Genomic DNA, 17868 nt, shown 5'->3' on the forward strand with positions numbered 1-17868 from the left:
GTTTTACGTCCCACGGTTATGCCGGTTAGGCTAAAGGAGACGGTGATGATGGGAGATGAGTGAAATGGTGGAATGAAGAAAGTGGGAGGAAACGGGAGAACCGCAAGAAAACCCACGAGCACGGTGTTTGTCCACCACAAAGTCCACACGGCGCGAGCTGGGATCGAACCAGGGACACCAAGCACCAGAGGTGAACGCTCTACCACTGAACCACCGCGCTTTCTGACTGTACAAGTAATAAATATTATATATATATATACAGTATATTTTTTGAACATTTTACAATAAACAAACGCGTTTACAATTATAACACTTAATTACACATTTTCTTAATCGCAGTAGACATATTTAAAAGCTAATTACACCCTATTACAAAAAGAATGCGGCACATTGATTATGGCTGTATTGAACTGAAAATTTTCTAAGTCCAACTTCGAGTATCTTTGAAAACAGTAAACCACAGATGCCAAGTTTGAGCCCCCAGGCCAACCTTCGAAATCAAGAAAAAATTGTGCAATGTGTTTTTTCTTATTTAAGTGTAATAAAACATGTTGAAATGTTAAGTGTAGGGAAAAAAAGTAACATTCATTGAAATACTATATGATACAGTATTTCGAAACTATGTATACATGTGACCATATGCTGGTTTCGCCACCTACATTTCCATACGTGAAAGAACATTTTCAATGAAAGGACAGGCAGCGAACATAGTTCTTGCATCCACAGGAGAATAAAAAAGACAGAGGAGTAAAAAGAACAAACAGTATTTGCAACGGATATGAATGTCACTGTCAACGGATATCAATGTCAATGTTTCATGTGTGTTCCAGCATAACTCTGGAACGTTTTGAGCAATTTTAATCTAACTTCCTACACATATTACTTACAGTATGGAAAGCAATACTCTCGAGATAAGACCCCCCCCCCCTAACACACCCATGAGAGTGGGACGGGGATACATCTAAAAATGATCGAAAACAATCAATATTAGTGTCGAATCCATACTTTTCAGGGTTGCTCAGAAAAACAGTAACATTTCCAATTCCGTATAACTCCTAATTAAGCTCCCATTTGCACCCGGGAATGACATAGTGACGTAAAAATATCGAAATCTTAAGATTTGAATGTCGAATCCTTAGCTTTCACCGTCGCTAAGCTAATTGTTGGCAGTTCTAATGTCGTGTGGCAAGTCCAAGTTCAGCTTCCAGTGGTGGCAATATCCCTTAGCCCTCCTAGGTGGAGTGGAAGGGGCACACATAAAAATGATAATAAACGACCGATATTAGTGTCGAATATATAGTTTGCGGGGTAGCTTAGATAAAGAGTGACACTCCAGATGCCATTTAAGTTTAACTTCGGCCTGCAATAGCACCCTGAAGGGGAGTGTGAAATTGTGACATGTAAAAATAATTGAAAATGGCAGATATTAGTGTCGAATCCGTAGTTTTTGGGGTCAGTAAGTTGATTGGTAGCAGTTCCGATGACCTTTTAAGTTTAGCCTCTAATAGACCCTCTAGCACATTTAGAAAGAGTGGAAGGAAATAACATATAAAATGATCGAAAAGGACCGATATTAGTGTAGAATACAGAGTTTCGAAGTCGTTGAAATGAATAACAACACTTCAGATAGCGTAAGTCCAAGTTCAGCCCCATTACTGTCCCTGGGGGAGGGAAAATGGTGAAATAAAAAAAATAATAAACTCACGACCTTACGATTAGAAGTCCCGCGGTTTATCATTGAGCTAACAACACTTTGGCAACCTCCTTCTGAAGAAATATAACTGAATTTCACAGACAATGACAGTCATATCCGTTGCATATGCTATTGTTTTTGGATCCTTTGTCTCTTTTATTCTGCTACAGATGCGAAAACTATGTTCACTCTTTCCTTTCATTGGAAATATTCTTTTACATATGGAAACGTAAATGCCAAGACCAGCATGTATACATAGTATGTATGATAGGATGACAAGATCAGCAGCTCACATGTATACATTGTTTCGAAATATTATATCAAGTAGTGAATGAATGCTGCATTTTCTTTATTTAATAACACTCCAACGCATCTTATTATAGATAAAACAAGAAAAACGCATGTGCACAATTTTTCCCAACTGCGAAGGTTGACTTGGGGGCTCGAACCTAGCAACTATGGTTTATTGTTTCCGAAGATACCTGAAGTTGGACTTGGAAAAATTTTAGTTCAAAACGGTCATAATCAGTGCGCTCATTCTTTTTTTGGAGTAGGGTCCCTACAATTTGCTAGATTCGAATAAAAAACAAGAATGAGAGAGTAAATTTATTTCCACTACCGATTTTCTTTAGAAAAAGGTGCACAGCAGGACCTTTCATGTAAAAAATACTCGATTTTGATACAATATGGTGTATATTTTCCTTAAGGCCTTTCCAAAATCCACAATGATTCGAGTTACTATCAGTGAAGTTTGAGTAATTAATTTACCCACAATGAGGGTTTAATTGCCCCTATTGCGATTAAAAATAAATAAAAAAAAAAAAAAAACTACGATAACTTGTAAATAATATATTCGATTTTGATGTAATATAAAGCAAATTTTTGTTAGGCTTCTCAATCATCGGTATTGCTTGGAGTCGAAGTAAGTGAATATTTAATGAATTAGTCCTCCCACCCTTCCGATTAAAACATAAATGTTTCGGGAAAATTTCACGAAAAGTATCCTATTTTTATGGAATATACTGTGTTTTGTTTAATATTACACTGCTATTGTTTAAGACTGAAATTGATCAGTGAGAAGGGAATGAATTCGCACTATTTTACGATAGAAGGAGTTACCTAATTTTCATGAAATATTCCATAGATTGAAATTTATAATTATAAATAGAAATTTAAAATTTACAACTACGAAAGAAAAATGCTTGGTTATTGGATGGATTGAAGTTTATGCTGTATGAAAGGTAGACCTACAGCTGGAAGAGATTGTAAACTCCAGTTCAACCAACCAGCCAAAACACATGAACTACAACCGAAAACGAATCCGAGCCTTTCGCGCCAAAGGCACATACGCTAACCATATGGACATGAGGGAGATCCAATAAGTGTCCATATACTTTTTAAATAAAAATAATGACTGAAAAGTTGAAAAAAATAATAGCGAATACCAATCTACCAACCTATAATCCAACACAATGCACAAATAATCTTGTTCGGATGTATGACATCATACAACGACAAAATCCATCTAATTACTTCATCAACTGCATCTTCAGATACCATATTAGTTGGAATTAAGCAGAGGAAAAGATCTTCAGTTTTGCGTATGCCTAAAAAAAAAAATAACAAAAAGTACGAATTATTGAACGCATTAAACAGACGTATTCTAGCTTATACAAGAAAAGACAAATACTTCTTCAAATAAAAGACAAATATATATAGTATTCGGGTTAAATTTGACAGTTGCTGGTGAAAGATAACAACTGGGAATATCTGAATCAAAACGAAATATATTGGAAATACGGAAGAGTGACATAACTATGACAACGAAAACAGAAATCACGCAACAATGGCACACTCAGCATAAATAGCTGCCTTGAGGCGACTCATGACTCCTGAGTCTGCACGGTCTTCCGAAGGAGAGGTTTAAACGTTTCCCGAATCCTGTCGGTCAGCTAATTGCACCCAGTACAGTTGATTCCTTGCTCAATCACGCTTCACACAAAATAATGCAGTAAGGGGCGGAGAGGGGCATATGCTGGGACCAGTAAAGTAATAAATATTTTGTGACTACTTCTAAGCCTTCCCAGTATAGCAGAAAGTTGAATCTTGCTGCCGCACGTAGAGTCTTCCAGCAGCCAACCTCTCCCCTCAAGATACCACATAGCCCACAGATTGCACCATTAGTTCCAAACCGAATACATTATTATGAGTCATTTTCAGTTATGACTAGTATGCATAACTGTGTGAATCAGAAGATAACTGCCGGTATAGGGAATCTTTATCAAGCAATTGCATTTTTTTTTTTTTTTTTTTTTTTTTTAACAATTTGAAGACCCAGAGGTCATTAAGTATTCAGTGAAGAAGGGCATGAAGGGAACGGTAACATATAATAATATGAAAAATATTCTGATGCCTATCATTTTCAACTATTGCTAAGTGAACACTGAGATAAAACGCAGTTGTAAAAAACTGGAAGTTGGACCGCGAAGTGGGCGACCAATATTTGCCACTACACCACACATTATTGAAAAAGTGCACGATATGGAACTTCAAGGCGCCAATTAAAGGTGAACGATGTTGCAGGAGCTCTAGGCATTTCAGGTGAATGAATATTTTGTATTTTGACCAAAGAATTGTGCATGAAGGATCTGCAACATTGGTGTAACGACTGCTGACAACTGACCAATACAATAAAGAATACAAATCTGCAAGGACAATTTAGCCGTTTAAATAATAATAATAATAATAATAAAGATAATTTTATGCGTCGATTCACAATTACCGATAAAACATCCGTACATTACAACACTTCAGAAACGAAGCACCAGTCAAATTAATGGAAAGATCCTGAATTCGCATCTCCAAAGATGGCCATTTGTGTGAAATCTGACCGAAAAACCATGGCTTTTCTTGTCTTGAGATTCAAAAACTGTGGTTATCTTTCACCCGGTAATGCTACACAAAACTTGTAGATCAACTACAACTACACTATACAGAAAACAGGAGGAGACTAGGAAACTCATCCTGCATAATAATCAAGAAACCCATCTCCATATGAGAATCATTGAAATGACAAAACTGAATGAGTTGAGATATGATTTGGGGACCACACTCGTGTTACTTACTAGATTAGGTTCAATTATACCCATCTATTTCCAAAGCTGAAACAATACTGTAATATGACTGAAGTTAATTGGTAAAGGGTAAATGATATTTTATTAACTTTGACATCAATATTTTGTAGATTTTCATATTTTAAATAGAAATAAAACTCAATTCCCACTCTGGTGCTGTCAAGTCGTTCACATTTTTTGAGCAATCAAGGAAGTCTCGTAACAATTTAAAACTATATCCTGATAAAACATTCCTTTTAATAGAAAATATAACTTAGCAGTATACGTAAGAATGTGTTACGTAGCAATGTGTCAACTCAATAACAAACACTTTCTACTTCGGGTCATGAGGAAATTCTTGTAAATGTAGTGGTAAGCGGAAGAAATGACTACATCAAAAACTAGGAAGAGAAGGTAGGTTCACAAAAGGAGTAGTGAACTCGAGAGAGTTTTGAAGTGACCACAAAGGTGCTAAGTTCGTCTTCGTCGTCCTCTCCGATTAATCTAGGTAAGTACATACTGGTTACAAACTGATAACACACTTCTATCATTCAACTTAATTTCCAATCTCACTTACATAAAAAAATTTAACTTCCAATCTAGTTTGACAGTTATTATTAATTTTGTCGTAAGGCCACAGCACTAATTTTGGGTAATTATCTAAATCTGTTATGTCTACTTTTATTTATCCAATTACGACATTATCATTTTTCAAATCATTGCTCTACTTAAGTTTGTTATGAGACTACACTCTAAATTACCCCCATGCTAACATGATTATTATTGTCTGCATTAAGTGTGGATATAAGCATGTGTCTCGACGTCAGGATTTTCGATCCAATACGTTGGCATACATTAATACCTTGGTAAACTTAGATTATCTTCAAAGTAAAAGCTTAAAGCACTAACAGAGGATTGTGGATACCTGTCATAACTGCTTTAAAACCATTGAACCAAGTACGTTCGTATCGAGAGAAACAACTTGAAAAATAAATACAATTTTCAAAATATACGTATATTTTCACGTCTTTTCGAGAACTATTTCAGTGACCCTTATGTAATAAGTTTCTTGTTGCAGTATATATAAATATCAAGTAATAGTAGAAAGACAAAAAAGTAAAGAGTACTGATTTTGATTTAAAAATCAAGGTAACGCTTTGGTTTTAAAATACTTAAGTTTTAATTCACTATCTGTTTATCCTGCATGTAAGATTTTTGGACCTAAACACGATCACTTTAACTTACTATATTTCTTCGAATATAAGGCGCCATCGAATCCAAGGCGCCCTGAAATTTCACCTCTTTAAACTCATTTTAAAAAAGCTTCGAATCTAAGGCGCAGAAATAATGTACAAATGCATTACTATTTTATTACATACTACCGGTATGTGATACATTTATTTACCTACAGTATATATGGTACTATGCCGTGCAACATTGGAAAGTTCTGTACATTTTTCAATCTAGCCCTTCACTTGCACTTTCAGCGTCACTTTCCCTATTAACAGAAGAATCCATTGCAGGGCTAAGGTCAGAATCAGGTTCACTTGAATCATCCCACAACAGGATGTCTTCCGATCCATCGAGAGCATTAATCACGCAACACTTCTTGAAAAGATTTTTATTACCATATTAAGAGAGATCTCTTTCCAAGCATTGAAAATCCATTGAACTATCAGGGAAGAAGATGCCCTTTTGATCTTCTCAGAAGGTGTCAAGGCGTGGTCTTCGGATGACAACCAAGCTTCGTACCACTTACATACGTTAGCTTTGAATGGTTTGTTTATTGAAACGTCTAGGGGCTGCAGTTGGCTCGTCATGCCTCCTGGAATTACTACTAAGTCGCACCGACTCTCATGTAACAAAGATTTAATGTCTTCTGTGATATGGCCCTTAAATGAATCTAGAATGAGCATGCTGCGTTTCTTCAGAAGAGCTCCAGGTTACCTGTTCCACCCAGTTCTTCATGAGTTCCCCTGTAACTCAAGCACGGACAATAACATTCTTTGGGAAGTTTTCGTTCTTTGGTATTGTTTTCCTGTTCCGCACAATGTACGTAGTAGCTTATGACCATCACCGGTAACAAAAAGTAAAACAGTGACTTTCTGTTTTTCGTATCCAGTAGTTTTAATACGAACTTCACTGGCACCTCTTTCATTAATTGTGTAATTCCGTGGCATGTCGAAATACACAGGTATTTCATCCGCATTGCCTATCTGTTCCAGACTGTAATTGTGCGATTTCCTTAACACGATTACATGACATTGGAAGTTAACTAGCCTCTCTTCAAAATCAGCTGGTAACTTCTGACAAATGGCTGTTCTTCGCAAGGCCAGTCTACTTCTCTTCATAAATTTATCACACCAACCACGACTTGCTTTAAAGTTTGCACGGGGAATGCCGTGTCATTTTGCAACTTCCAGAGCTTTAAGTGATAACAATTCCCGAGTTACACGTAATCCTGCTGACCTTTGCTCTCTCCCAAACTTCAAAACAGCCTGATCCACTTCCGAATGTCGACCTTCTTTTGGTACAGAGAATTACTGCCCAGTTGCTTTACAACTAAATAACTGCTGTCGCTAATTTCTCCAACGGCGAACCTCACTAAGAGTAAATCTTCGTCCAGCTTCACGGTTTCCGAGCGTCTCAGCACACTTAATAACTGTACGCTTAAACGCTGCATCGTATGTATACCGTTTTAGCTTTTCCATGTCGTATTTATACTGCAACCAAACTACAAATACGTCTCCTCAACGAAGCGTGCCTGTGGACTGGGAGAAATTACCGTAAGATTTTATCTCCTGCACTTTCCCGATTACGAAACTAATTGTTGTCCTAACAGAGCAAATTTAAATGGGAATAATTTCGATGAGCATTTTCTAATCAGTAAAAAGAAATATTCATTGTTCGTGAGCGATTACCATCTTTGTGCAATCTGTAATTGTTGTAATACAACCAATTTTAAGCAAATTAGTTGTAACTACCAGTATTAAAGACTGCAGTAGATTCTATGTTGTAACCTACGTGCAATGAATAAATATGTGTATTGCACTATATACATGGAATCTAAGGCACACCTGAGTTTTGGACGTCTAAAAGCTGGCAAAAAGGTGCGCCTTAATATTCGAAGAAATACGGTAACATAAAAAAGAAAATCCTAAAACTTTATTACTTCAAGTGTGACCTCTAGAGGACATTTAATACCTACTTTTTCTCTCATGTGGGGACAGTTTGTCATTTACGCTGAGATCACTAATTAATAGCCTTGGTAGCGTTGGCTTACTCCTTCCATTCTCAAAAAGCAATTCTTGTTTAAAATAGAGCGCTACTGAATCAGTACGGAGGGGAAAAAATGAAATAGCTGTACTTGTCTTATTCTGACTTACTTTCTCACCTCTGGGGAAAGTTCGATTTCGTATGTTAAGTCAAGCTCTTTAAGAGAAAAAATGCTTTTCTGTTTTCGCAGTGCTCAAGCTAATGCATGCACTCCACAAATTTCACTAAACCTAGCTGACAGCTGTATTTTGTTGTATTTGTTTCACTAAAGTCAGAAAATATTATGAAGATAGGACTATATCACGGGAACATTGATCAGTCGAAAGGATCCATCGCTTTACAATAACATCCTGCAAATTTCACAAGTCTCCCATATGAACACAATCAAACTATTTAAATTTTAAAAAAAATCCATTAGCACCTTTGTAAAAACAAGCGGAAGGACTATTTCATTTTGTCTCGATAGATAGAATATCCTGCAATTCGCAACCCTGTAGTAACCAACACACGTTTATATAGTAGTTCCACATAGGGATGAACTGTATTTGTTTCTTTACGACCAAACCACCTTAAAAGAATACATAAATTGTAATAAAAGTAATAGAGCACTTACTGAGATTTGAATAGACTACGAAGTCTACAATGGCCTTGATATTCTCATTACTTAATCCACTATTGTAAGATTTCTCCTTCAGTTTTGAGACATGTTGTGCATAATCCAACTCATTTATTCTTTTGGACTGAGATGCTATAATGGGAAGCATTGACAAAGATTATGATTATTATTGCGTCATTTATTGTATAACACATTAAACAAATATATAATAACAAAATGTTATACAGTTTAGATATCAGTTATTTGTGAAATAACGTGTAAAATATAACCCTCATGAGTATACAGTTATTAGCAATGACATTATATTACATTAATGAGTATTATATTATATTTGAATCTGTGCGAAGGATATAAATACCTTACTGTACACAATATTTCGTCATTTTTTATATTATAACTTCTCGAAAAACCAATATTGAAATCACGCATTATGGAGTTTCGTTTTTGCGTTTTTTTGAGACGATTAATTACACTTAGTTTTGTTGTACAGCAAGAGGCGCATGCTTACATTAATTAGTTTTGTTAGCATTTGAATAACTCATGCTGGGCTTCGAGAACACACTACTACGGTCAGGGACGGCGTTAGCAGTTTTACCGCCCTGGGTGGTACTATCACATGCCACTCCTTTAATTCGCAAACCTTATTTTGACAGAAAAAGTTCAAGTGTCAGTTTGACAGAAGACGTACGAAAAAGTAAGATGCCCCATTTAAAAATATGTATGAAATGGAAAAGTAAACAAAAAATTGAACTACCTCTCTCGAATACTTATGTAGTATTTGTGGGGTCACGGTGACTCAGTGGTAGAGCGTTCAGTTCTGGTGCATGTGGTGCCTGTTTCGATTTCAGCTCGCGCCAAGTGAATTTTGGGATGAACAAATGCCATGTGCGTGGATTTCCTCTGGGTTCTTCTTTCTACCATTTTCATACATGTCTCATTATCACCGTCTGCTTTAGCCAAGCCGGCATAACCGTAGGACGTAAAACTCAAAGATTTCATATTTTTCATCTTCTTTACGTACTTCATACATGACACAATATTCAGTATGCTCGATTTCGCTGTATATCTGTGAAATACAGCAGCGCATACAGAAAATAAAATAAAAATGCTTTAGTCACGACTAAGAATTTTAATTTTTAAGCTTATTTTATGTCAAAAGATGTTTCCAATAGAGTATGGAGCATAAAGATAATAGAGTGAATCAGATATTACGGCAAAACTAAGTGATTATACCTTAACTGAAAGAAACTTTTCTTACTTTGATACGAGCAAATTCCTTTATCACATTCGCGTAGTCCAATGTTTCAGCCAATTCGCATTCTATTGATATCGCTAGACCACTCAAGTGTGTTTCAAACATGGAAGAACGTAGATAGTTTAAATAAACTTATGTTTCGAAAAACTACTTTCTCCACTTGCCACTGTTACCGGTAAGGTTAACAAAATCCTAAGTGCAACACTGACATTCCGAGCAAAGTCATGTTCCTTAATTAATTTTAACGGCTCTTTTGGTGACCTTTTAGGCTTAATTAAAGCAGATAATACTTTCAGTTTGTCTTTCAAATCATTGGGGTTAATATCTTTCGATTCTTCATGTGTTGAAACGCTGACAAGTTTAGTACTTTTCAGGTGACATATCTTTAAGATTACTTATATCGTAAATAAATTTGAAATACTCGCTGTGATGTTTAAGTGGATGGAGCACATGTTTTATGAATTAAACATAAAGTACGTAGTATTTGAGGGCAATTTTATAGGCTATATAACTTCTAAGTTATCAACATTTTTCTTCTTTAGATCATTTCATTTTTAGTTATCCGTGTTTCATTTCTTCGAGCTTAGCACTCTAGCTTCTAGCGCATAAGTTGAATTTGTTTTTCAATATATCTGTCAGAGCATACTTTCACATTTCTGTTATACTGTAGCTATGTAATGATGTAGCAACAATCTTCCGGATACAACCTTGAATACCATTTTATACGAAAAATCAGTACGGATTTAGAAAAATGTTTTGGTGGGGTTTATTTCTTATTAATTGTTAGTTTTTTTCAAGCCTCAAGTTTAGGAGTAAACACGTAACTAAAATTTCGTTTGTTTTAGGAATTCTGTAATTTCGGAGAACAGGCTTCAGTCCGTAAGACACCCCCACCCTAATCCCTTTTGAAAATCCATCACTGCTGATAATTAGTAACAACGACGATTTAGAACATAAAAAAATAAATCGGCCAGAACTCACAGTACACGCACTATCTCTACATTCACAGATGGAATTAAGAACTTCTTTTGTCAGAATAGTCGAATGCGGGATTGAATCCCGGACCTCCCGATAGAAGCGGAAAAGCTAACCACTCACTCATGTTAGTTGTGCTTGATTGAAATGTAGTTTTTTTTCTTTTGTTGTTGTTGTTTAAGGGAGAGAGTTTTGTAATAACATGATAACATGTTGAATTCTTGTTGAAAATTCAGAAACCTTCAGGACTGGGTAAACCGTGATGGTGGTTATATATTTAAGAGCCTTGGAAACCAAACGCTCAGATGAACAGTATTACATATGATCCGTGAACAGAAAATTCAGTACTTTCCTGACTCTAAACAAGCTTAAGGAACAGTCAGTGCATTACAAAATTCTGAACTTTGCCGATTTTGCAGACCGAAGCACCTGATAGGTGATAACAGCTTATTAAGTATGTAATAAATGAATAGAAAATACATTTTCAACATTGCTATTCTATTTCAAAGAAGATTCTGTAGGAGTAGCAAAGGCGGAAGCAAGAGGTGCATTAACAATTTAGGTAATTTTTGAGCGTCCCATACAAAGATTGCAATTTTTTCAGTCTTTTAAAGTAATACTTTGTGTTGTAATAAAACAATATTATTTTTCATTGTTACTCTAGTACGAATATTTATGAAAGTCTCAGAAGTCAGACATAATCAAGTTATAGGCTATAACACATTGACGAGGGAATGATATACGCAATGAACAAAGACAAGTATATAATATTATTTTTGAGAAGGCTACGGTGTCGAAACTTACATTTTTGTATGTTTGTTCAGTAAATATATTATTATCTTTTTTTATTTTTTTTATTATTATTTTTTTTTACTCACACACAGTACAATAAATTCTGTATATCACGTAACAGTTTTCCCCTTGTTTTTGTACGTACAGTATTTTTAATTCACAATAAAAGAAATTGCTTATAATTCATATGAAAGTTAAAACTTAACTGCAACTTATTATATACATGGATTAATCCTTTGGGATTCATAATATAAATGCGTTAAGAATTAAAATTGTTTGAAATATGTTTTCGAAATTCATGTTTATTTTCGAGGTTTTGTATTATTATCTGCATCAGCTACTAGTAAAATGAGTTTATGTATTGTAAAGAAGCGAAACAAAACCTGTTATATAAATTTAAAGCAGAATTTGGAAAAAAGCCCAAAATTTCCCAAACAAAAAAGCGAAGCAGAAAAAACCGAGTTTTTTCCTATAAAAAACGGTTCTTTTCGAGCCCTTGCATCTCTATTGGGATTGAAATAGGTTAACAATTGGCAATTAATTCAAAACTCAAGCCCAATACTTTCAGTTAAATGGCATAATTAACATTTAATACTAATTCCTAATGTTTTATCTTCAGTTCGTGACTTGTATTACGCGAGAAGCCAGATTTGATTTAAATAAAAAAAATCAACAATTTTTTTAAATCGATTTTTTCCACCCTGTTTAACAAGTAGATGACGAGCACTGGTACCCCTTGCATGACTCGCGTTTTCTTGTCATTCATTTATTTTAAAAAGGAAGAAGGATGTTATGATGTTCACCAGCCGAGAATCATTATTTATTTATTTGTCCAAGGAAATGAAACAAGGAGAGATCAGGTTTCTACTCCCAGGTCTCATCGACCCTTTAGTTGAGTCTAGGACAGGAAAAGGAAGCGGCCCTGGCCTGAGAAGACACTATTCTAGCATGCACCTGGGGGAGACTGAGGAAAAAAAATAGGAGAAACCTTAGTCAGTATGGCCCGTCGGAGCAGGGCTCGTGCCCACGTTTGGCCAAGTTCGACCCACCCAAATGCCATGTGGAACGCAGGCACGCTACCCCTACACCAGCGGCTGGGTACGAGATAATTAACCTGTCTCGTTTGAACTCGTCTGAAAACTGGTGCTTCTATTTCTAGACGAGACAACAAATGAATAATGAGACAGGATCTAAATGCCGCAATAAGTAGACTTGAATTGTATCGTTCGAAGTTAACGTTGCCACGAGAAGGAACGAGGAGTACTGTACTCTCCCTGAAGCCTTGTCTCGTGCAAAACATTTCGTCTCGAGTTGTACTCGTCTCGTTTACCCACGATACGAGACACGAGAAATATCTCGTCTCATTACAACACTAGAGCGACTGAGACACACAAAAAAGCGCTTTTAAGCCAAGAGGTTAAAATTACAACATTTAACGAAGTTTGGTTTGGTTAACAGAGCACAACACACATTATGACTACAATTTTCGAACAAGGACAGCTTTGCTTCGGATGGAACAGTAATAAATTACTGCGACAGAAATATTTGTCAATATCGTCGGTACAGTTGAAAGGCAAGCCTTCCCCACTTATTATGAAATCCTTTCTTCAGAACCTCTGGCGTCACTAAAAAATAAGGAGGCCTATGTGACTTTCCGATTTCAAAAGCGGCTTAGGTTCGAATAACATCATATTAAAAAAAAAAAATGTTATTGTCAAACCAGCATCCTTTCAAAACTCAGTACCAAAAATGGCTGACACGTTTCTGTCTTTGTTTGGAACGAGAAAGACCATGAAACAATGGTTACTTACTAACAAAACAACCATTAAGAGAACTTGTAATTCTATAACAGGATTTTTATATATAGGTATCCCCACCAGCACTCGAAATGAAATCTGAAACACTTATCTCGGTGAATGCTCTAACATTACATTTGAATCTGAAGAACTATCACAAAATAATTAAACCTGAATCGGTTGAAAAATGGAAATGAAAGCCGTTTGTAAGAATCATTTTAAAAAATATAACTTTAGATATTCCCTTTTCTTTGTAGGATAGTTTTCATTTGAAATAATAAACACTGGTATACTTTTCGAAGGCAAACAATTTATTCTGTGTTAATAAATTTGTATACAAGTTCAAAAATTGTGTTTGCATTTTCGAGATACGAGACATTTCACGACACGTCTCGTCTAGTCTCATGTGTCTCCTCAAAGTCCCGTCTCGTCTCCTTTACAAGACTTTGTGTTAAACAAACACCGTGCTCGTGGGTTTTCTCGGGGTACTCCTGTTCCCTCCCACTTTCTTCATTCCACCATTTCATTCATTTCTCATCGTCACCATCTCCTTTAGCCTAACCGGCATAATCGTGGAACGTAAAACTTAAAGATTTCATTTCATTACATTTTCCTTTACGAGACGAGACGAGACAAGGGAAATTTTTCGTCTCGTGGCAACACTACTCAAAGTTATCTTAGTACCAAGCAGAATACATTTGTAAGAAGTTTATAGCTTAAAAGTTGTTGTGTCTGTTTTAAAGTACTCACATGGTCGCAGTACCAGTTTAACTTGTATTGCGATAACCCATGTTTATCGACTTTTCTCTGGTTTTTGAGTATTAGGGCTTAGGTCCTTTCTAATTTTATTCAATTGCCCTCTTGCCCCGTCTCGTTGATATCACTAAGCGAGTAATACCAGTTTGCTGTGAATAAATTCAATTCATTTTAGTTTCCGTACTTGCCCCTCCCCTTCTGATAGGGACACCACTGCCTTGGATTGACATTGCGTGTGATCCTTCTTCATATCCTTCATTGTGGCCGTCCCTTCTATTCTGCTTGGTCCACGATACTTCAAACCACAAGCACTTTCCTTCATTGTTGTCCAACAAAAACGTGGCAACGTTGCATTTTTCTTTACCGTTGGACGCTATACCAGTGTAGAGCCCAAACGATTGGTCCAATTCCGAAAATTCCAACAATTTAGATTGAAAACACACACTTTCCAACAACATTGCTCTCTTATTTTTCCTAACTTTAATAGTTTCCGAGATGACTTATGTAAGCGGACTTATGGTACATCCTGTATATATATATATATAATATTATCTATTATGACGTTGTCTATTGCTATGAATAGTTTAACGACGGGATTCAAGTCGGGGGAGCAGATAGGACAGTCTATTCGCCGAATATCCTTTCGTTCCAAGAGTTGCAGCACCTGCGCTCTTCGGTCGCGTATTAACCAACTGCATCTCTGTAAAGACGCACGTGGTGGAGTACAGTGCCACAATAATGATGACCGGTGAGTGTACTGCATTCAAAAAATGGGAGGTCGGTGCATCCCCATGCAACATTACGCCTCCACACACAATAGGATCATATTGCTTCGAATAATAATTAAAAAAATAACTTGAAAATCGCTACTTCATTCCTGCCTTGTTAAAATTTCAAAATAACTGTAATAGGGATCCGTAGAATAACGCATCGAAAACAGAAAATTTGCACAGCAAGTGGAAGATTGGAATTCGAATCCACCCAGCCCAGTAATTACTGTTTCTCTTTGTTATTCCAATGAAAGAAGTGAGTTGTGTGCGTTCTACGCTGAGTAGCGTATTGGTATCATTTCCTTTCAGGGAAAGACAACTGATGTAAGAGAACACAATGCAGATAAAACCTGAAAGAACATTGGATATTGAACAGAAATTCACTCACTTACGTAAGGCAAATCACAGCACTCACCTTTTATTCTTATTAAGTATTCAACATCTTCATCCATGATTCCTCTTGCACACTGTAAGAAAAGAACATACACAATTACAGTACGTATTGTAATTTAACACACAATTTAGAAACGTAAACAAGACACACCTGTGCGAGTTACCCAAGGATCCGCGAAATAACTTTCGAATTTAGCATGAATTCATTTATTTCTTTTACCATGTAACTTTAAAACAGCGCTTGGGTTCATCTACACAGAATGAGTTATTCGGAATAGATTGACGTGTATGGAATTTATGCTTTAATAAGAAAATTTGCAGGAATAACTTTCTCAGTTTCCCTGTGTGTGTGATATTTTCTATTCTTCTCGTACTGATTTATGTTTTACAGGTACGGCAACTCTTAGGTTAAACTTGAAACAGCTAACTCATCCATTGAACTTCGAATAATTTTTGTACGTGATTGCAGAATCTTGCTAAATGTAGAAATCCTACAGAAGGAAACTTCAAGAAATTTCAAATTATAATCAATACGAAATCATGCATATACTGATCGTAAACGCAATATTTTATTAAGAAGAATACACTACTCAGAAATTACTAAAACAATATATCCTTACAGTATTTTGTAAATAAACTTTTAGAGGAGGTTTCGGGATGATGCCCTCTATGAAACACATGTCCCTAAAATATTAAAAATTACAGAACTCATATAAAAATACTTCTTTCCTGCGTGTTATCCCATTCTGAGGAGAGCATACTTATATTCATCGAAAATGCATTTCTTTTAGAATAACATGCACTAAATGAGGAGCTTCCACGGACTGACTTCAGGAGGGTTGAATATACAGTGTGGACGTATGGCATAAGAACTACAGTGCATACAACACGAACCAACTCGTCCTAGATGGCAACCAAAAAGCACGAATGCAATCTAAGCGAATCAGGGCAGGGGTGTAGCAGAAACCCGAGCGATAGCGAGGGGGTGCATCAACGACGGTCGGTGTACGTATGAACAAGAATAAAGGAAACGCTTTATATGGCAAAAAATACATGCCTTGTATATTGCACGACTTTGCAACACTTGTATGATCACTTTGTACACTGCCCTGACAGCATTTCAATTTATCATGCCTTTTTTTTTATATAAAGTACTATGTGGTAAAGAGTACACTTTCCATTTTGTACTTCAATCTTAATATACATGTAAAATCCCGATGTATTTTCATTACTTGTGCAAGTCTCCATGGTGTTTACAAATTTACGCTCCTCTAAAACACACATAAAATGCGACAGTACCCAAAATGTTGCACCATTTTGGTACATTCTGTGGCAAAAATTTACTTTAGGCAAGGCAGTGAGAGGAATCAATTCATCTAAACCGGTTTCCGCAGCAGGTCTCAAGAACGAAACGATTTATCGCAGCAGTGACCAAATCACTTACAACACCTACTAAGCAACCGGAGCACACCGATTATGGAAGTAATGCATCTAAAAACATAGATGCATTATTCCCATAACCAGTGTATTCTGATTCCTCAGAAGGTGTGAATAACTTGGCCAATTTGAGAATAAAATCCTCATAACCAAAAACGTAATATTACACTATTCCAATACATCAAAACATACTTGAAAATAACTTCCTGAACTATCCTGAGAACCGCTCCAGATGAATCGGTTCATAACAACCTAACCTAAATTAACCTAATCAAATCCTGGGCTAACCTACTAGCTGACAGAAACAGACTCACTCTCAGTATTGTCCAATCTTAAGCTAACCAGAAGCAAACAGCATTACGAGTTATAAATACACAGAAAAAATCTAAACTACTCTAACCTAAATTAAAAATTCATAGCACCTCTAAAGAATTAAAAAAAAAATCAAAAAATAATAATTAAAAAAACAACAACAAGGAAACAATATTCACCGAGAGAACCATCCGCACCAAATTTACGCTTCAACAAATACCAAGCAAAATGCAAAATTAGGTTCTCAGACCTATAAATAAACACCAAGTTCCGTTTCAAATGAGACACAAATTTTCAACATTTTGAGTATAAGCACGACTAGAAGGATCAACAAAATTCAAAGAATGAATAACAGTGAAATGCTGCCATTTTTCTTTCTCCAATGCACTATAATCTTTCCAGCAAATCAGTAAACACGACAAACTCTGGACGCACATGCGCAAAAATCAGGGTGGAAAAAAATCATGATTTTTTTTAAAAAAATCATTTTTGTTGATTTTTTTTATTTAAACCGATTTTTTTGATTTAAATCAAATCTTTCTCCTCGTAAATTACAAGTCGCGAACTGAAGAAAAAGCCTTAGGAATTAGTATTAAATGCTAATTATGTCATTTAAGTGAAAGTATTAGGGTTGAATTTTGAATTAATCCCCAATTGTTAACCTATATCAATCCCAAACAATGT

At 35.9% G+C, this 17868-nt stretch overlaps 1 protein-coding gene across 2 annotated transcripts in view; it reads right to left on the minus strand.

Annotated features, from left to right (window-relative positions):
• Nucleotides 1-17868, minus strand: part of LOC145692906 (centromere protein I-like) — a 77157-nt gene that overhangs the window by 48209 nt on the left and 11080 nt on the right. For both annotated transcript variants that reach the window (XM_081768461.1, XM_081768460.1), the window contains exons 2-4: nt 15458-15509; nt 8696-8830; nt 3151-3300 (exon numbers count right to left, since the gene is read on the minus strand). In XM_081768461.1, the coding sequence (XP_081624587.1) occupies nt 3151-3300; nt 8696-8830; nt 15458-15494 (322 nt within the window). In that variant the 5' untranslated portion in view covers nt 15495-15509. The remainder of the gene's footprint in view (nt 1-3150; nt 3301-8695; nt 8831-15457; nt 15510-17868) is intronic.

This window comes from Thermobia domestica, chromosome 8 (assembly GCF_964235325.1).
Source record: "Thermobia domestica chromosome 8, izTheDome1.hap1.1, whole genome shotgun sequence".
Taxonomy (NCBI): domain Eukaryota; kingdom Metazoa; phylum Arthropoda; class Insecta; order Zygentoma; family Lepismatidae; genus Thermobia; species Thermobia domestica.